This window comes from Meriones unguiculatus, chromosome 14 (genome assembly GCF_030254825.1).
Source record: "Meriones unguiculatus strain TT.TT164.6M chromosome 14, Bangor_MerUng_6.1, whole genome shotgun sequence".
Classification (NCBI taxonomy): Eukaryota; Metazoa; Chordata; class Mammalia; order Rodentia; family Muridae; genus Meriones; species Meriones unguiculatus.
The window spans coordinates 19,316,329-19,336,794 of NC_083361.1; the positions used below are offsets into that span (position 1 = coordinate 19,316,329).

Consider the following 20,466-nt stretch of genomic DNA (forward strand, 5'->3'; position numbering starts at 1 on the left):
ACTCTGATTTGGCATTGCCATGCCACCCCCATGGCCTCCGTCACCATCATCTTCTCACCCAGCGCAGAGACCCCAGGGGGTACAAAGAGGGCTTGCCGTTTCAGAGCCTCTGGCGCTGCCCAGTCTCCCTGCTCATGCTGAAAACCTTCCAAACCTCCCAGTCATTCTCTGTGTGAACGTACACATTTTCCCTTAACCCCACACAGTGCTGTCTTTGTTTGTATTGTCTATTTCTCTCCTTTCCTTTGGGTTTTTATTTTAATTTTATTTTGTGTGTATCTTGTGATTGAGTGTGTCTCTCTCTCTCTCTCTGTGTGTGTGTGTGTGTGTGTGTGTGTGTGTGTGTGTGCACCTGCTTAGCTGTATGTGCATTACCTGTGTGCAGTGGCAGCAGAGGCCAGAAGAGGGCTTCTGAGCCCCTGGAACTGGAGTTACAAGTGCTGGATACAGACGCCAGGAACCAAGGCCAGGTCCTCTGCAGGAGCAGCAAGCGCTCTCAACCAATGGGCCCTGTCTCCGGCACCCTTTTATTTTTGTTTTTGTTTTTTAAGAGCAAGGGTAGTTGAAAAAGCAGGGGCAATGGAAAGACACAGAAACACAGAGACACACACGCACACACACACACACACACACACACAAACACATACAAAGTGATAAGCGTCATTTAAGAGAAATTTATCCCACTCCAGTCGGTAGGGAATGCTTCTGCCCTAGGGTGAGTCATTTAGCCTCTCTGCCCTCCACTCTCCTCATCCATAAAAAAGAGAAAAGGGAGGGCAGGTAGAGTGAGAAGGGGAGAGAAGACCTGGGGCAAATCACCTCACGTGGTAGAGCCCTCCTGACTGGGATCAGCGGCCTTGTCTGAGAGACTCTAGAGGGTTCTTCTGCCAGGAGAGGGCTCGGCAAGAAGATAGTCTTATGAACCAGAAGGGAGAGATACCAAATCTACCATGCCTCAGCCTTGGACATCCCAGACACCAGAGATAAGTCTCTATTATCCAAAGTACCTTGCCTACAGCTGACAGCGACATTCAGGAGAGCCATGCAGACAGTAGGATACAGTGGCACTGTTTTTCAGTGTATCTTAAGATCATTTTTTTACTTAAGACAAAAAGACTGGTCTCTCATTTATGGAAACGAGGCCAAATCTTCTTTACTTTTCTTTTCCAGGTATCTGTATGTGGTGTACACGTCTGTTGCATGTGTGTGGGTACATGTGTGTGCCTGTGGAGGCTAATGTTTATAGTGGGAATCTTCACTGCTTGTTCTCCCACTTTATTCATTGAGGCAGTCTGTGAGCCAAGCCCGGAGCTTGCTGATGGGGCTAGGCTCCCCAGCCAGCTTGTTCTGGGGATGCCCTGTCTTTGTCTTTCCAGACTGGAATTATAGGCACACTGCCACATCCCCCGGCCATTTACACGGGCTCTGGCAATCCAAACTCCGGTCATGCTTGCTCGGCGGATGCATTCCCACTGAGCCATTCCCCAAGCCCTAAAACAAATTATTTTTTTTAAATGGAAAGGATGAAAGATAATAAAGAAAATCACGAAACAGACCACGGGGCAGGAGGCAGCTAGATGTGGCAAAAACTAGAATAGTTTCCAGATGACTCCAATTTGAGAGAGAAGGCAGCTTTAATCAAAGCATCTCTCAGCTCCGCCTCAGAGGGTGGCTGCCTACCTGCACCCACCATCTCCTCCCTTGCTGGATATTAACCTCCTTGAACCCTCGCTGCAGCCCGTGAGCAGCACTCGGAATCAAGGGTTCGGAGGGAAAGACTCACAGGTTCTTAAAGGCATCCTCGCGCAGGTCCTGGGGAAGCCTGGCTGTGAGGTCCGGCTGCAGAAAGCTGCCCGAGGACCCTCTGAGCACCCTGCCCAGGACCTCCACACACTCCAAGGGGTTCGACACCTGGAAACACCGCTCCAGGACGATGAGCAACAGGCTGCGGTTCACACCAGGGCTCTGAAGGGCCTCTTTCCGAATGTCCCCCAAGCGGATGACAATGTCCTTCAGGTCCTGAAGGAAGGAGAGAAATTAGGGCCACTGAAGCTTTGTGGCCAAAGTACATGAGAAGACACCTTCAAGGAAGAAACGCTTATTTGGTCTGCGGGTTTCAGAGGGATTGCTGCACAGTCGAGTGGCTCCATGTGCTTAAGGGGGAGCTTGTTCAGGGGCGTAGTTCACTGCATTGTTAACAGGAAGCAGAAGTGGAAGGGCCGTTCAAAATCTTCTAGACCTGACCCCTCCCTGACCCACCTTCTGCAATCAGGCCCCACCTCCTGGAGTCTCCACCACATCTCCCAAAATAGTCCCATCGGATAGAGACCCGTGAGCTCATGGGGCGCATCCTCAACCGTGATAGCCACACGAAAGCTGTCTCGATGCGACAGCACTGGAAAGGCATCACATACTACAGCATAAAGAAATTTGGGGTCACGGTTTGTACCACGCGGCTAGGTGGAAAGCAGTAGAATTTTCTATCACCTTCGATCGAAGGCAAGGCTTTCACCTGCTCTCCCTACACTGCTGTCTTCCCATTCTCCAACCAGACAACCTAAGCATCACCTAGAACTGCCTTATGGTGCTTCCTGGAGGTTGGGAGTGGGGTAGGGGAAGGCTCCAGGCTTCACAATGGGAGCAGGATCTTTGCCACGACTGGAATCGTGGGCATTTTCACAGTGCACAACAGTTATGCAGACATCTTGAGATCTCCACGGTTAACACCTGTTGAGGGATCCAGAAGTCACCGGACCTGCTGCCGAGTTCTACCAGTGGATGTGTTAAAGGCACACACAGTTTACCTCTGTGTTTGTACCGGGGCCTTTCTGTAAGCGTTCTCCAAGAGCACCAACTCTCTGTATTTTGTTTCGTAGATTTTGAAAACACCACTTTGAGATGGACCCATGGCTTCCACAGGCAGGAACCCGTTTCCCAATCTCAGAGGCATTTCTTCTAAGATATTTCACTAAAGGTTACTTATGCTCTCCAAGACTCCGTTTCCTCACCCGGTTATTAAAATGTTAAATTACCTCTTATTTTTTATTTTGTTTGAAGGTGCTATGATGACATTTAGAATGTTGTTCATCCTAGGCCAGCTCCTGACCACTATGCTAAACCTTCAGACCTTTTTCCTGTGTGTGTGTGTGTGTGTGTGTGTGTGTGTGTGTGTGTGTGTGTGTGGTGTGTACAGAGTATCACTCTGTAGTCTAGTCTGAATTGAAACTTTCTATGGAGCCCAGAACATGTCAAAAACTCTTCCTGCCTCAGCCCCCCGAGTCCCAGGATTGCAGGCAAGAGCCAGCAAACCTGGCTTTCAATGGTGACATTCTTCTTAACCTTTTTGAAAAATGCTGTAGGGAAGATTAAATTAATCCATGCATGCTAAGTCCTTAAAAAATGACAGACAGGCTATCTGTCCCACAGGCCAAAACTGATACATGGCTTGATTTTTGTTTTTTAATAAAGTTTTATTGGCATATACCCATACCTAATAATAAAATTAATTAATTGTGTCTTGGGGGGTGGCCTACAAACCTTACATTTTTACTCATTTGTCCCTTGTTGGTCATTCCCTTAGAAAAAAATCTCATATATAGAAAACCCTTAATAAACATTATAACAGATTTTTATAGATTTTTAAACTAAATTAATTTTAAAAGCTGAAGTCCATTTCAAAATGAAATTCTATTCATACCAAACTAGTGGCTGTTAGATCTTAATAGCCAATATTAAAGTAAGATAGATTAGGAGTTAGGAATATAGCTTGCCCAGCACGCCTGAGGCCGTAGGTTTGATCCCTAACACTACCATAATAATCAAATAAAAAATAACTATATAACCATTAAAATGTTTAAATCTTTCCCAAATCCATGTGAATTAAAACTAATAAGAATCTTAACATTTTAGAGCTGGAGAGATGGTTCTGTTCTGTGAGTGTCATAAGCTTGTTTTGTGGTCATTGTCAGTGAAGTGTCAGCAAGAGGTCAGTTCCCAGCATCCACACAGAGCAGCTTATACTTACAAGAACCTCCAGTTCCAGAGAACCCAGCGCCCTCTTCTGAGTTCCACGGGCACAAGGCACACATGTGGTGCACATGCATACATGCAGACAAAAACTCTCATACACATTAAAAAATAAATAAACCAATCTTTTAAAGAAGAAGAAGACAAGGAAGAGGAAGAAGATTTCCATCCTGAGTTCACATGCAGAAACTGAGACTTGGCAAGGGCTTGACTCCATTTTGGAGCAGTGAGCCACACCTAACTCTCTCCAATGAACAGCCACTAGCCCTCAGCTTTGCAGCCTCAGGGCATTTGGGGGCTTGGGGACCTTACTCTCTGTTCTGTGAGTGTCATAAGCTTGTTTTGTGGTCATTGTCAGCTGTTGCTTGTCTTCATCCCACACTGTAACCTTAAGGACAGGGACAGTCCTTTCTCTCTACACTCACTGCACACAGCAGTCACCCTCAGACACTTACCAACTCAAACTGTTAGAAGACCCTCAGTACCCTTAGTGCCCATAGGAATAGAAAAACGTAACTAGGAGAAACTGAAGAAGAAAAGCCAGGTCCTAGAGTCCCAAGCTAGAGTGGTGACGCAGAAGAGAGGAAGGAGTCAAGAACGCCCCCCCCCCCACCCTGCTACTCCTCATCCGAGGCCAAGCTTGCCTCACCAGGCGGTCCCGCTTGTCTTCCAAAAGGCATTTCATGGCAGTGCGGAACTGCTGGGCATCGGTGTCCCTCAGGTCCTCCAGCAGCTTCTGGGGCTGGTACAGGTACTGTTCCAGGTGGGTTTCCATGACTGCCTGGGCACGGGAGCAGTGAGGACAGAGACAGAGCAGCGGGTCAGCACCATGGCCAGCGACTTAGCGAGTTAGACTCCCTTTGGGGTCCGCCGGCTGTCAAGCAGCTTGTACCTGGGGGGTTATTGCCAACAAAATCCAGACTCCCAATTCTATTTAGAAAGTGCAAAAACCAAACAAACAAACAAACAAAAACGGACAACAGTGGACGTACTCCACCCCCTCAGGTGGTCAGTCTGATTTCCCCATTCTGCGGCCTGCCTCGTCCTTGTCCGAGGCAGTAGGCCTCTGCCAGGAAGCTGAAAATCCCTGGTTTCCTACCACTCGATCCCTAGCGCTGAGCACAGGAGAAAACTCAGATAGGACCAATCTGTGCCCCGTGAGGCCGCCAGCCTTTCCTCTGCTATTTTCGAACGTGTTTTCTTTTTGATCTAGGAGCTCTTGGGTTTTGTTGCTGCTGCCGTTCAGCCTTGGAAGTGGGAATCTCCCTATGTGGTCCGGACTGGCCGTAAATCCACACTCCTCTTGCTCCAGCTTCCCAGGTGCTGGGCTTAGGGTTGTATGCCCAGCCTCGGTTTCTTAAATGTCCCTTACACAAATATGCTCTGGGAAGGCAGTGTGAAATAATGCCTGTGGGCAGACACTGGGTATAAAATACAGATAACACGTATGTAAATCTCCAAGTTCACACTTATCTGAACTTCGGTTTAGTCAGGTATCTCATATTCGAGTGTTGTGCTTTGTCTTTTGAGACAGGGTCTCAGGTAGCCCAGGCTGGTTTCAAACTCGCTGTCCTGTCTTGGGGTTTTTGTTACAGTGATGGAAGGGGCCTGGCTATTGTGTTACAGTAATAGAATAATAGGAGTAATACACTCTTGCTGTTCTTTAATCGGTGAAGTCCCTCCAGTTTCCACAGGTGGTTTTGTAATAGAACGTGACTAATCGCAGAAGGCAGGGACAGGTTTCACGTGCACACCTGCAGGCTGGGGATGGTGAAGGCCACATTCCGTGAGTTCAGATAGGCAAGGACTCCGTGGGACAGGTCCTCAGTCCACACATGGGAGCTTCAAGAGAAGACAGATGGGAGAAAGTCAGCTGCAGCGGCCAGGTCCCCTGCAAACATTCCTTCCTGGCTGTGTGCCCTGGGGCTCAGAGCGGACGGTGTCAATGGGCTGGGATGCCAGGGAACTCCATGTTGAGAAGTAAGAGACCCCCTCACCTGGCAACGTGGGAGGGGACGTGTTCATATGTGTACATACAGCTGTGTGTGTGTTGAGCTATGTGTACATACAGGCATGTATGCATCTATACGGGTGTGTGTGCATGTGTGTGTGCATACAGGGGTGTGTGTGTGTATACAGGCATGTGTGTATACAGGCATGTGTGTGTGTGTGTGTGTATGTTTGTGTTTATATATATAGGTTTGTGTGTATATATATAGGTTTGTGTGTATATAGGGATGTATTTGTTTTCACAGTGATGCCTGAAGACAACCTCAAGTGTCATGGAGACAGGGTCTCTCCTTGGCCAGGAGTTCACTGATTCAGCTAGGCTAGCTAGCCAGTGAATCTAAGAATTCCCTGTCTATAGCGCCCCAGGACTGGGATTACTAGCATGTGCCACCATGCCCAAAATTTATATGCAGGTTCTGGGGTCAAACTCAGGTTCTCATTCTCTTTATGACTGAGCCTTCTCCTGCCCCTACAAACAGCTTTTTCCCCCTTTCTTTCCTTTTTCCTTCCTTCCTTTCTTTTTCTATTTATTTATTTATTTGTTTGTTTATTTATTTATTTATTTATTGCTTTTTAAGACAGGGTTTCTTTGCACAGCTTTGGTTTTTCTGGAACTCGCTCTGCAGACCAGGCTGGCCTCAGACTCAGAGATCTGCCTACTTCTGCCTCCTGAGTGCTGGGATTAAAGGCACAAACAGCTTTTTTTTTGTAATCTCTTTTTTGTTGTAGATAAACAGATAGATGGATGGATGGTAATATAGCTAGTAAATAAAAAAAAAAATTGTATCCTGAGAGAAAATATCTAAAACCTCCCTTTGAAGTTCTTAGTGGGGAGGGATGTTTTGAGGGGCTTTTCACCTTGATGTGATTGGCTGTCCCTGGAAAGGGTCCGAGGCCCCCATTTCCTCTTCTTTAGAGAATGCACATTAAGATTTCATGTGGATAGCTTCCTGTCAGGAACACTGTCACATCACCCCATCTCTCCTGTCTCTCATACAGGCCCGAGCAGCACAGAGCAGGGCAGTGGTGGCAGCAGGCCCTGGAGCCAGGCACCAGTGCCACCCTCCGGCCCTGCCACCCCCACCCCCAGCTGTGTGGCCTCAACCTGCTTTCCCCAAGCCTCAGCTTCACTATTCTGCCCAAAGGGATAGCAACCGGCCCCAGCCTGCAAGGTGGAGGAAACAGGGCTTCTCTGCACCACCGCTGTGAACAATGCTGCCTCCTCAGGAGCGCTTCAGGCATCTGCGTCTCAAGCTACCAAAACCACATCCAAGGAACGTTTGGGAAGCAAGTGTGTCAACTAAAGCTCTGTACATTGGTTGATGCTCTCGGCAGTGAGCATACACTACTTTTCTCAAGTAAGAAACTCCGTCTAATGGTTATTAGCAGGAAAAAATACCATCTTTTCCAACCCCTCAGAGGCACATTACCTTTCAAAGTATATGAGATCCAGTAATGCTACAGTGGGGACAAAATGAAGAGACAGCTTTAAACGGAATCATTTCACAGACACCACATCCGTATTCTGTTTGAAGGTCTCAGAAGGCACGAAAGGGGACAGACTGGGGACATTACCATTCAGATAGCTTCCCTCTATTATTTCTTCCTACAAGGCAAAGAGATAACATCAAGTATAACATTCAAATTTGGCAGTGCCTGTGGAGGGGATTTTGATTAAAATGAAAACGGAACACTCACCGCCATTTTCTGCAACAATGGATGCAAATCTGTAAGAAAGCCGTTGGATATGTGACTAGAACTGAACAGTATGACCTTCATAAAGGCAGAGGTAGCTACCACGGGAGCCCAACAACAGGCTTTCCATGAGTTGTCATCATTGCAATTGTGAGAAAACCTTGGCTTACAACCCCCCGCTGAGAACCTTGACACACTGTCACTGGGAGTATCAGTTTGTCCAGCCACTGTGGAAATTGGGACAGATCCACTCAGTGTCACACAGAGGCGGCCGAGGCAGCACACCACAGAGATCTCTGCACGTGCATGCTCAGTGAGGCAGGATTCACAATTACCCGAATGTGGGGGCAGCCTGGAAATCCATCAACAAAATGCTGGTGAGGGAAATGTGGTCTATATGCACAATGGAGTATTAGTTGGCCAATAAGGGAGAACGAAGTTATGTCATTTGCAGGAGAATTGTTGGAACTGAAGATCATCGTGTTAATCAAAACAAGCCAGGCTCGGAAAGACAGGCACTGCACGTTTTCTTCACGGGTGGGATCTGGTGAGCCCACGGGCAATAGGAGAAAGGAAGGGTATTGGGGGAGAATTCCACCGAAGCAAACTGTGTGTATGTGTGAAAATGTCATAATGAGCTTGTTACTTTGTATAAATAATACTCACTAATAAAAAAGAAAACGATGTGTAACAACCCTAAAAGACCCACACATATCCACAGACACACAAAAGCTCACCGCCCCTCTCACCTGAATACATCATGAGCCCAAGCTGATATACCCAGCTCCACCCTCTGAAATGTGTGGAAGCTATAAATGGCGTTTCTCTCCTCAAGACTTACCCTGCCTGGAGCTTGCGTTTCTCTGACCCACACCTCCAGGGCTCAGAAAGAGGACCAGGAGAAGGGAGTACATCCCAGATGCCTGAGACATTCTCCTGCAGTTAAGTCAAGCACGGAATTGATTCAGCTTTCTTTTTCTTTAAAAGAAAACGTATTTAAGAACATTCAGTAGCAAAAGGAACACACAGGAACCAAATTCCTCAAAAAATGTTTAAAATGAGTTAATGATTCCAGTGTATACCTAAGACACATCATCATTTCCCCAGTGACCTCAACATCCAATTTCTATTCTTGCCACTACCCCTGTTCCTCCACACCCAGAAGAGAGTAGTGCTTCTAAGTGCTCGCTCCATCATCTTTCACATGTGCTCTGGATCCAGGATGTAAGAAATCTCACAGTACAGTAAGAAGACAGGTCAACGGGAAAACAGAGTTGAACCTCTTTAAAACAGATACGAAAGTGAAATGCACACCAAATGTGAGTCACTTTATATGGACAGGGCTCTGCTCAAAACAAGCTCCATGTGTGGATGTTTAATAAGCAGACAGGACAGATGCTTGTTTTTGTGATTTAAATCCATGCATGTCACCTTCCTTCCTATGACTCCCTGGGATAAAATAAAACATAAAGTAAACCCACACTGAGACCACACACACGGTCCCTAAAGCAGCAAAAACGAGGAAGACTGACAGCATCAAATGGTGGCGGTGTTGTGGCTGGAAAACTGTTTGCCAGAGTTTTGTAAAATTACAAGGAATTAAAATTCCTATGATCAAGGAATTTCAGGGGCTGGGGTTGTGGCTTAGTTGGTAGAGAGCTTGTCTAGCATGCACAAAGCTCTAAGTTCTAGCCAAGCACCATAAACTTGGTGTTGGAGGTACACACCTTTAATCCCAGCACTCAGGCAAAAAAGGATAGAGAATCAGAAGTGTAAGGTTATCCTCAACTACCTAGAAAATTCAAGGGCAGACTGGGCTACAGAAGACTGTCTCCAAAAAAGAAAGGAAGGAAAGAAGGAAGGAAGGAAGGAAGGAAGGGAGGGAGGGAGGGAGGAAGAAAAAAAGGAAGGAGGGAAAGAAGGAAGGAGGGAAGGAAGGAAAGAAAAAAAGAAAGGAAAGGAGAAAAGAAAAGGGGATTTAGAAAAAGGGATTTCAATGTCTGGTTTTGCCCAGGGAAATAGAAACATACAGATGCAGAGATTGGTTCAGCCTTATTTGAAACAGCCAAATATTAGAACAAGCCAAATGTCCAATAGGCACAAGGTTAAAGATAGCATATATATTTAAATGAACCAATGGATCACCACTCAGCAATAAAAGAAGTTAAACCTACCACCTTAGGCAATTAGAAAACCAACCAAAATACATGACATGAAGGTTTCAAGCTGCTGAATGCAAGAATCAGGAACTGAGGTCTCTCAGACATCAGCTGAGCTCAGCCACCGTTCCCTGCTACCACAATGAGTCCCCAGGCCACTGTGCAACCTGAGGAGGCAGGGAGAGGCTTCAGGAAAGTCAGGGCAGCCAGACTTCCAGGGAGGAGCACTTGAAGAGGAGTAAGCTACACCTAGAAAGTTCTGGAGACCTGAGGGAGGGTTCCTCGAGACAAGGAGAATGAAAATGCCATCTGACATAAGAGGAATGAAACCACAGAAGGTGGACCAGCCTTTAGGACCCCACAGCTAGAGCAGAAAATGCTCTGTGTACAGCAAACGCCGAGACAGTCCTCCAGGCCTCAGCGATGGCCACTGGAGCCTGCAGCACTGTCCGGACTTACACCGTGCTTTAGCTGCACAAGAAACTGTGGGAGGAGACTAGGCGAAGAATGTGTGAGGCTTCGTTCCACATTGTTAACCTCCTGTCAATCCGTACTTCAACATGTAAAACAATTTTAATCATCCAAACGAAAGAAAAGCATATAGAATGGAGGGAAAAAAATAGAGACCAACAAATGATTGATACATGCAAGCACAAGAATGAATATCAGCAAAATACAGAGTGGGAAGAAATAATATAGAAATGGAACTAGGGAAGGTGGCTCCGTGGATAAGCACTTGCCACACGAGCGTGAGGACCGGAGTTCAGAACCCTGGCACCCAAGTAAAAGCCAGAGGCAGCGGCGTATGCCTGTAATCCCAGTGCTAGCGAGGCACAGCTAGGAGGTCCCTGAGGCTTGCTGGCCAGCCAGTTTTGCTGAATGAGCATGTTCCGGGTTCACACAAAATGGGGAAGCCTCTCTCAAAAGGTGATAAGAGTGACTGCGGAAGGTACCTGATGTCGATTTCAGGCTACTACAAGCATGGGCGCATGCTCAAGTACACTGCTCACAAAAAAATAGGATATATTGTGCAAAGTTCCATTCATGTGAAACTCCAAGACAGTTAAAAAAAGAAAAATCATCCACCGTTACAAAGTCAGGAGTCACCTGGGACCCTCTGAGGGCATGGTGGTAAGCCTTGCTGCAAAAGAGCACAAGAGAAGTTTAGGAAGGGTGATGGAAATTTATTTTATTTATTTTTGTGTGCTGATGAGTGTTTGCCTTCGTCTGTGTGTGTGCAGGCCAGGAGAGAGCATCAGGTTCTCCTGGAAGGAGACTTACAGACAGTTGAGGACCACCATGTGAGTGCTGGGACTCGAGCTGAGAAAAGTAGCTTGTGCTCTGAACTGCGTCACCTCTCTAGTCCCAACGATGGGCCTGTCTATGTCTTTTCTAATTTATTTTTATTTTATGTGCACTGATGTTTTACCTGCCTGTTACTGGTGTGAGGGTGTTGGATTCCCTGGAACTGGAGTTACAGACGGTTGTGAGCTGCCGTGTGGGTGCTGGAAATTGAACCCAGTACCTCTTGAAGAACAGTCAGTGCTCTTAACCATTGAGCCATTTCTCTAGCCCTCAAATGTCTGCATCTTGATTGCAGCAGATATTACCTAGAGGCCACCCTTACCAATTCTCATTGAAATGTGTGTTTTTAATGGGTGGATATTATTACATCTAAGCCATACCTCCTGAAAGTTGAGATATTAAGAGCAAAGGAAGCCAGGGGCTGTAGAGTCACACAGGCTGGCTTCTGTCCCACCTCTGCCCACTCACTAGCTCTGTGATGGCAGGCAACTTGCTTCATCTCTGTGTCTTTCCCTTTTCTCAGCTATAAAATGGGGTAGACAGTGGTACTGTCCTAGCTTGCTTTCTGTTACTGTGATAAAATATTGACCAAAAGCCAACTTGGAGAGGAAAGAGTTTATTTGGCTCCCAGCTTACAGTCCATCATCCAGGAAAGCCAAGGCAGGAACCTGGAGGCAGGCAGTGGAGGCAGAGGCCGTGGAGGGATGCTACTTACTGGCTTGATCCTTGCAGCTTGCTCAGCCTGCTTTCCTACACAGCCCAGGACCACCAGCCCAGGCCCGGCACCACCCACGGTGAGCTGGGCCCTCCTACATCATTAGCCAAGAAAATGTCCCACAGACATGCCTATGGGCCAATCTGATCAAGGCAGTTCCTCAGTTGAGGCTCCCTCTCCCAAGGGGACTCTAGTCTGTGTTGAGTTGACAAAAACAAACCAGCACCAGAACCTTCCTACCTTACACTGCCCTTTGAGAAATAAACTAGTCGCTTTTGATGGAGCTTTGCTCGGAACAAGTTCTGAGCATGAGTTTTTAATACCCGAAGAGGTCAGATGCAGTTTTCAAAGTTCCAATCTATGCCTGTCACTGTCACTTACTCTCTTCTTACTCCTGGGTGAAACACTTCAGTGGTCGTGCAACCTGCTTCTTTGTGCCTCACTCCCCAAGGCTTCTGCTCAGGGCTTCTTTCTGTCCCTCCAAGATGTCATATTTCCCAGGTCAAGGTCACCTATGAAGATTCCTCCTGGCTAGAGATCCCTTTTGGCCTGGCTAACTCAACTCATTATAAACCTCAAGTCTTCCACACAGCCCTCTGTGAATTCCCTAAGAAAGACAATTAGCCAGGAGAGAAAGCCACTACTTCTCTTTTAGAGATCCGGGCATGGCTGAGGTACATATTTATATCTGCATAATTACTTCATGCATTCATTTATCAAATGTTTACTGAGCGGCACTGAGGGCCAGGTATCATTCTACACTCCGGGGATACAGCAGCTTGCAGAGCCAAATCCCCACTGATGTGTTGGGGAGCAAGGAAGAAAATAAATGGACAATCAAGAAACTCTGTTTATGTCAGGGAGTGATGGACGCTACAGAGGAAAGAGAAGCAGGGAAGGAATGGGAACCATGGTAAAACAAGCAGGGAAGGTCTGAGGACAGGAAGGAATGAGTTACAGTAATATCGGGAGAAGGAAAGTTCCAGAAAGAAAAAAAAAGAAAAGAAAAGAAACGAAACGAAACGAAACGCAAAGGCCTTTGCAGTTAGGAGTATGATTTATTTGCAAGGTCTCCCATAAACCACACAAGAAGGAGAAAGGAAGGCAGTGAAACTGGGAGCGGCTGGCCTCCTAGGTTAGCACCTACGCTTGGCTTTGAAACAAGGCAGAGCCACTGGAAGGGCATTAGCACAGGAACATCTTTTTTTAAACTTTTTATTGATTCTTTGTGAATTTCACATCATGTACCCCAATCCCACTCATCTCCCTGTCCCCCTGTACCCACCCTCGGCCCTTGTAACACCCCCAAAAGAAAAAATATCTCAACGTGAAAGCTGTAGCAGTTCAGCAGTGTGTCCAGCAGTATATACTTCTGTCCACACTTCTTTGCATGCAAATGTTCATTGCAGTGAGTCACTGATCTGGTCCGAGGCTTCCGGCTTCTGCTACAGCATCAACACTGTATCCTCACTGGGACTCCTCTCAGATGTCCTGCTGTTGCCCAGCACAGGAGCATCTTACTCTGGCATTTATTTTAACTGGATCCTGAACACAGAGAACACCTTGGACAGAACAGTGGCTATATCAGGGAAACAGCCTACATGAGCGGTGTGCAGAGGACTCAGTTGCAGGCAGTGAGGGTGAGGAAAGTTGGCTGGTTCCGGGGGTGTTCAAAGGTGAAACCAAAACATTTGATGTACAGGGTAAGAGAAACCATAAATGATGCCAAAGATTTTGGTCTGAGCGTGTGAAAAAAAAAAAAAAAGAAAAGAAAAGAAAAAGTAGGAGCCTGGGGCAGCATCCAAGTACCAATTTGTTGAAGAATCACTGAAACTCCATTTTGGATGTCCTAATTTTGAGGGGCCTATTGAATACATGGTATGGTACGGATGGCGTTGGAAAAGGCAGGATTTGAGTCTGCAGTTTGGGGGAGCAGTTCAGACAGAAGCTATCCACACACAGCAGCCAGCATATTTTTAAACTCAGGAACTAGGTGAAAAATAAGCACAGAGAGAAAGGAGATTTCTAAAGGCACATGGTTGGGCCCGAGGAGGGCAAGACTCTACCATCACGATGTCTTGTTATACAAGTACCAACAGCAAAGTCAAGCAGAAAACTGTCAGAACAACCTAGCCCCTTCAGTAAATGAAAGTGGAAAGGTGGGCTTAAGGGCTACATTCATCACTTGTGCATGCTTAATTTGAATTCTGATTCAAATATAACATTAAGAAAATAATTAGGGCTGAGAATGCAGTCAGGTCACCTAGCATACACAAAAATCATGGGCTAAATTCCTATCACTACATTAGCCAAGCGTACTGGCACATACCTGGAATCCTAGCACTTGGGAGACAGAGACAAGAGGATGGACATTCAAGTCTTCCTTGACTAGCAAATTCAAGGCCAACCTGGACTACCCATCAGACTTTATCTCACAAAAAAAAAAAAAGACAAACAACTGGGGAAATTTGAGCCTTGACTGTGTACATATTGCAAAGAATAATTGTTAGTCTTTTTAAATCTGAAAATGAAACTGTGCCGTTACATTTTCTAAGGAGCTCTCATCTTTTAAAATAATTTCCCTATCTTGAGGAGTATGCCATAGGGTTTATGTGGAGGTCAGAGGTCAACTTGTGGACGTTAGTTCTCTCCTTCTACCATGCAGGTTCTAGAGATAGAACTCAAGTCATCAGGCTTGGCAGTGAGTGCCACTGCTGAGCCATCTAATATTCTAATAGAGGGATCAGCAAATTGCACCTTTGGCCAACTCAAATGGCTGCCTGGTTTATAGAGCTCATGAGTGCAGAATGGAACTGTGGTTGGATGACAGATGTTCCCCCACACACCCCCAAAGCTCCTGTTAAAGGCTTGGTCCCCAGGAGGGTACTCTTGGGAGGGGGTGGAGCCTTTGAGAGGTGGCACGTTGTGGAAGGTTCTTTGGTTGGGTCAGTGGGAGATTGTGCTCAAAGGGACTGAGAGGAGACTGTGGCACCCTGGAGTCTCCCTCTTTCTCTCCTGCTTTCTGGCTGATGAGGTGAGCACTTATGCTCCACCAAACATTCCAGACACGATGAACCATTGCACTGAAGGCACCAACTTGTCATGGAGGAGCCTCCAAAGCCATGAGCTAAAGTAAACCTTTTCTCTTTATAAACTGATTGACTCAGGTGTTTGGGTATATTGATGGTGACCACAAATGGTTGTTTAAATGGGAAGAAGAATAAGAAGGAGGAGGAGGAGGGGGGTGAGGAGGAGAAGGAGAAGGAGAAGGAGAAGGAGAAGAAGAAGAAGAAGAAGAAGAAGAAGAAGAAGAAGAAGAAGAAGAAGGAGAAGAAGGAGAAAAAGAAAAAGAATTCTTGACAGCATAAACATTCCACATAGGAAACTTACATTTTCACACCCACCTACAAAATCAATACATAAATGGAGTTTTAAACTGTTTACTGAGAAGCATTGTGTGTCTGCAACAGAAACCTCATGAACACATTTTTGCCAGATCTGATTGTGAGCGACCACATGGTAGGACTGACCTGTAGTATCCAGACCGCATAAGCATGCACAATAGTTTTAATCCTCAATAACATGATGTCTGACACTGTCCCCACCACTGCGCATGCCCACATTTCTTTGTGTAAATGCTTGACATTTTCTCCACCTCAGCTTCTTTTAAACACAGCGGTAGAAACCGCTTTTTTATTGTTGTTTTGTTTGTTTGTTTGTTTGTTTGTTTTTGGCCATTTGTTTTGTCTTTAAGTAAAAAGTTTGTTGGACAGATGTCGAGGAATCAGGAAAGAAAATTAAGAGGAATGGTGACGGGGCGGGGGTACCTCAGGTGAGAGAGGTGAGCAACAGGGGATGCTCGGGGGTCAGGCAGGATGAAGACTGGAAACTGCACTTTGCTTCCGCTGACCCCAGGCAGGCCACACCCCCAGAGAGGTGATGAAGAGACAGGAGGGTAAAGACTAGAAAAGGCTGGACAACACAGACAGGAAAGAAGCTGGTTTGTAGAGGGAGACTTCCTCATGCTGCCCTCATCTGATGAACAGAGCACGTGTGAAAGGAAGCCCAGCGGTGAAGGGGTGCTATCAGAGACCACAGCCCTGAGCCACTTGAGCTCTGTCCTTGGCTCACTCACTATCCCTCCTCTATCCTCTGGAGTGCTCGTCCCTTCCTGGTAAACTATCAGCAACTTAAAGGAATGACTTTCTCCATCTCTCCTCCTCCTGGTGGCTGCTGGGATTTTTCACTTCCCCTTTTTACGTTTTTCTCTTGAGCTCTGATAAAACTGTTTTTTGGGCCTTCCTTCTGAGTCAATGTATAAATTGTGAGAGTAAGAACCTTAAAAGGGAACGTCGGTTCCCTCGGTTTCTCCAGTACCGAGGGAGCAACAGCACCCTCTTCCGGTACTAGCAGGAACTTCCGGTGGTAAAGAAAACCCCAGGAGGCGTGGTATCCAGAAATTACAAGCACCTCCGCGTTGCCTAGTCCAACTCTCATTAGCATTGCCTAACTTATTAGTGGTTTGCTCTGTCTCTCAGGGAACCTCCACAGCAAAACATCGAAAAACAATTGCGCACGTTTGACTTTCCAGGGCAAAGGCAGACCATGACACTTCAAAACCTCCAGGCACCAAAACCCCACCTTCTAAGAGGGTCTGAACAACCACAGTTCATGGTGTTCTAGAACATTCTGCCTGGCCCGGGAGCGGCTACGTTCAGCTCTAACAATAACTTCCTGGCTTCGTGTGGTTGGGAAACCTTTGGCCTCCTTCCCTTTTCTCTTTGGTCACACGCCTCTGGGGCATCAGCTTCATTCACCGTCCTCTAGTTTCCCAGACAATGAGGCTTCTTGTGCTGATGGCTACGCTGATCCTGTTACCTCTGTGAGAGCTCTACGATTACGAAATAAATACTCCTTTTGCTGGGCACAGAATGACTTCAGTCCAGTGAAACTCCAGCCCACCAGGCCAATTAAAGGCCCTTTGGGGTACTCCCTTTTAGAGGGCTGGTCAAAAGACTGAAAGAAACGGGCAAGGTGTGGGCCATTTGGTGGTGGACAGCCGATAGCTTTCTTTGTGGCCCCGCCCCTTCTCCACCAAACCACCTGGCAGGAGCTCAGAGGAAGACAGCAGCAGTCATTACAGACCTCAGAGCTTCTCCGAACAGAGGTTGCCGGAGGGAGTGGGCAGCTGTCCTGCCAGCTGGAACAGGGGGGCTTCCAACATAACATCTCAAAACCTGCCTGTCACAGGCAAGCCAGAAACAAGCTGCTCAGACTGTGTGCAGCCCGGGCAATTGTCTTCTGTGAGATGAGAAGTGACGCTGGGAGGTTCCTTCAAGCTGGGACACGCCACCCAGACATCTACCAGATAGTTTACCACCGTTGTGAGGCAGCTTCGTTTAAAGTCTGTGGCCTGAGCACCACACATGGGCCCATGGACACTGACTGGTTTTACACACACACAACACACACACACACACACACAAATAAATAAAAGATATTATTTCCTAGTAGAGTGTGACAAGCTATGCAGCCATGTGCCTGTAATCTACTCCTAGTACTGTGGAGGATGTCAGAAGCAGGATCACTGCCAGTTTAAGGCCGGCCACATGTATGTATCCAGTTCCCAGATAGCCTGGGCTACATAGTGAAATCCTTTCTCAAAAACAAAAATAAAACAAGCGAGGGTATTTCATGGCTAAGGCAAAAGAAAACAGCCCGAGTTAAGGGAACTTGCATTTTATTTCAGTCCTTCATGTTGGAATCTGCTAGCTTAGGGCTGCAGAAGTCAGGGGGATAGTGAGTGTGTTGGGAGAGGTATGGAGGCCTAAGTATTTATCCCCCTCTGCCCAGAATGCAACTCTCAGACACACCCGTCTTGATCATCGTCAGAAGACTCTGGCTTCCGTAAATGGAAGGAAGGAGAGGCGGTACTTCCTGTGTGCTCTCCTCACCAGGTGTCCTTCATATTGAGTCCCTCCCTGTTCACTCCATCAGCCCTGCTATTCACCTGTTATTCACCTGAAACATAGCCCTGCTATGTTTCACAGGTGAATTCATGTATTTGAAGAGTTCGCACAGCAAGCAAATGGCAGTCATACCCTAAAACCCAGCTGCAGGCTCCCTGGGATTCATGGCACTTGGAAACACTGAATGAGGTGGCCAGGAGTGTGCCCTTCGCATGCGTGCATTGCCACACTAAAGCCTTCCAGAAAGTCAAGTGAGCAGACCAAAGCTAACGCAGCTGCCAGGTGACAGAGCCAAGCCTGGGCTGAGGAACTGCAAATGTCGACACGCTCAGCAATCCCAGAACCCAAACCCAAGTACCCAGAAGCAACCCAGGAATGGGATCACAGCTTTAACTTGGATTACCAGTTTCTAGCTGTGTGTGACTGAGCAAATTCCTTAATCTCTCTGGCCTTTTCCATCTTTACATGAGGATGGCATGAAAACAAGTTTTTAGGCATTCATAAAATGTATCACGGCAGGGCTGGGCTAGCTCAATGGGAGAGCTTGCTCACCTAGCATGTGTGTGTGTGTGTGTGTGTGTGTGTGTGTGTGTGTGTGTGTGTGTTTGTGTGTGGATTGCGTTCACTACCCAGAGCAAAATATATGTATCCGGTGTGTGCTGGGCCCATCTCCTCACATTTCCTCACAAGAGCCGGGCAAGCATTAAGCATCACCTCCTCACCTTTAACATGCCCAAAGCTCCCAGCCCAGCCTGTCTCTCCGGACTCGAACAGCAGTTGCTGTTATGTGTGTGACTGATGCTATGGTTGCTGCAGGTGTCCTTACAATGGTGTCCCTCTGTTGCTGATGTGACTGTTATTAAGCGGGTTCTGATGCCTTTCTGAGAAGCGTCATCACACACACACACACATACACACACATACACACACACCCTCCCATCATCCTACACATCCCTTGTGTACTCACACTCTGCCTACCGTCCCTCTGTATGTCCACTCCGGGTTCCCGGCGCCTGGCCCTCGAGTCCTCAGCTGATTTGCTGCGGGTTCCACTTCTGTGTCTGGTCACAGTGGGGCCAGGGCCACACCTCTCAGGACAGGACCGCTTGCCCACACAGCTCCCCCACTCCCCTCCCTGCCAAAGCCAGATTGTCTGGGGTCCCCCCCTGCACCCTCCGGGACAGCAGCCAGAACAGGGCAGTCAGCTTCGCTGAAAGCAGCACCAGTGACAATAGTGAGTTTATTTGGATGCAGATTCAAAGACACCATTCAAAATTAAAAGTCGAGCCGGGTGGAGTGACAGCACACCTGTCGTTGGAGGCCGAGACCGGATGACTGTGAATTTGGGGACAGCACCATGGGCTAACAAGCTAAGACCCAGTCTCACAAAAAAACAAAAAAAACAACAATAACAAAGCAAAATTACAGTTGGAGTGATGTGGCCACGGGCTGTTTAAAGATAGGACCATCGTAGCAGGCTCCTTAAAAGTCTCGTCTTAGCCCAGTGTGGTGAACACATCTCTGAGGCCAGCCTAGCCTACAAAACAAGTTCTAGGGCTGCATAGTGAACCCTATCTCAAAACCCAACAAAAAAGCATGTTTACAAACTGTAAGGTAGGCGGGGCCTCGCATAAAGGAGATGGGATCCAGTGTGCAGGAGGAAGTGGCGTCTGTAGTTGCTGAAGCCATGTCTTGTCAGTGTCTCTGTTGCTGCAATGAGACACCATGGCCAAAAGCAAGCTGGGAAGGAAAGGGTTTATTTGGCTTACACTTCCATATCACTGTTCATCATCAAAGGAAGTCAAGATGAGAACTCAAACAGGGCAGGAACCTGGAAGCAGGAGCTGATAGAGAGGCCATGGAGGGGTACCACTCACTGGCTTGTGCATCACAGCTTGCTCAGCCTGCGTTCTTACAGAACGCAGGACCACCAGCCCAGGGATGGCACCACCCACAATGGGCTAGGCCCTCTCCCATCAATCACTAATTAAGAAAATGCCTTACAGCTGGATCTTATGGAGGCATTCTCTCAATAGAGGCTCCTTCCTTACAGATGATTCTAGTTCGTGTGTCAAGTAGACATAAGACTTGACAGCACCCCATGCATTTGAAAAAAAAAAAAACAAAAACATGTTTGGAACTTTCCAGGAAAAAAAAAGCCATTCCTACAAGCAAGGCTACAGTAGATGCACACATCAGAGATAGCAGGCAGAGATCTACCTTGGATCCTCAGCAGCAAGCCTGCAGCTAGATGAGCATCCATAGACTGAACAGATTATGCTCCCATGAGAATAGTCTTGGGCTGAAGATATAGCTCAGTGTAGAGAATAAACACGTGCCAGGCCCCGGGTCCCATCGCAACATGGAAGGAATGTCTTTTAAAAAAGATCATACAATAAAAAACACAAGAGAATCCTTTCATTCCCAAAACAAGGAAAAAAAAAAGCCAACTACTAATATATGTGCTTTTATTAAAATGAGAAACAAATACATTAAAATAATGGGTTTGCATCAGTGAGATTATGCATACCTGTTTTTCATCTTACCCAGTGAAAACAAAATTATGGACCCAAGAGGCTTTCTTGCA

The 20,466-nt window shown here is 47.0% G+C and overlaps 1 protein-coding gene across 1 annotated transcript in view; it reads right to left on the bottom strand.

Moving 5' to 3' along the window:
- Nucleotides 1-18,933, bottom strand: part of Otoa (otoancorin) — a 70,951-nt gene extending 52,018 nt beyond the window's left edge. Inside the window, exons 1-8 of the mRNA XM_021635693.2 lie at nt 18,847-18,933; nt 8,573-8,667; nt 7,735-7,763; nt 7,612-7,642; nt 7,467-7,494; nt 5,781-5,868; nt 4,676-4,807; nt 1,784-2,019 (exon numbers count right to left, since the gene is read on the bottom strand). Coding sequence (XP_021491368.1) covers nt 1,784-2,019; nt 4,676-4,807; nt 5,781-5,868; nt 7,467-7,494; nt 7,612-7,642; nt 7,735-7,763; nt 8,573-8,663 — 635 coding nt within the window. The 5' untranslated portion in view covers nt 8,664-8,667; nt 18,847-18,933. The remainder of the gene's footprint in view (nt 1-1,783; nt 2,020-4,675; nt 4,808-5,780; nt 5,869-7,466; nt 7,495-7,611; nt 7,643-7,734; nt 7,764-8,572; nt 8,668-18,846) is intronic.
- Nucleotides 18,934-20,466: the final 1,533 nt, after the last annotated feature.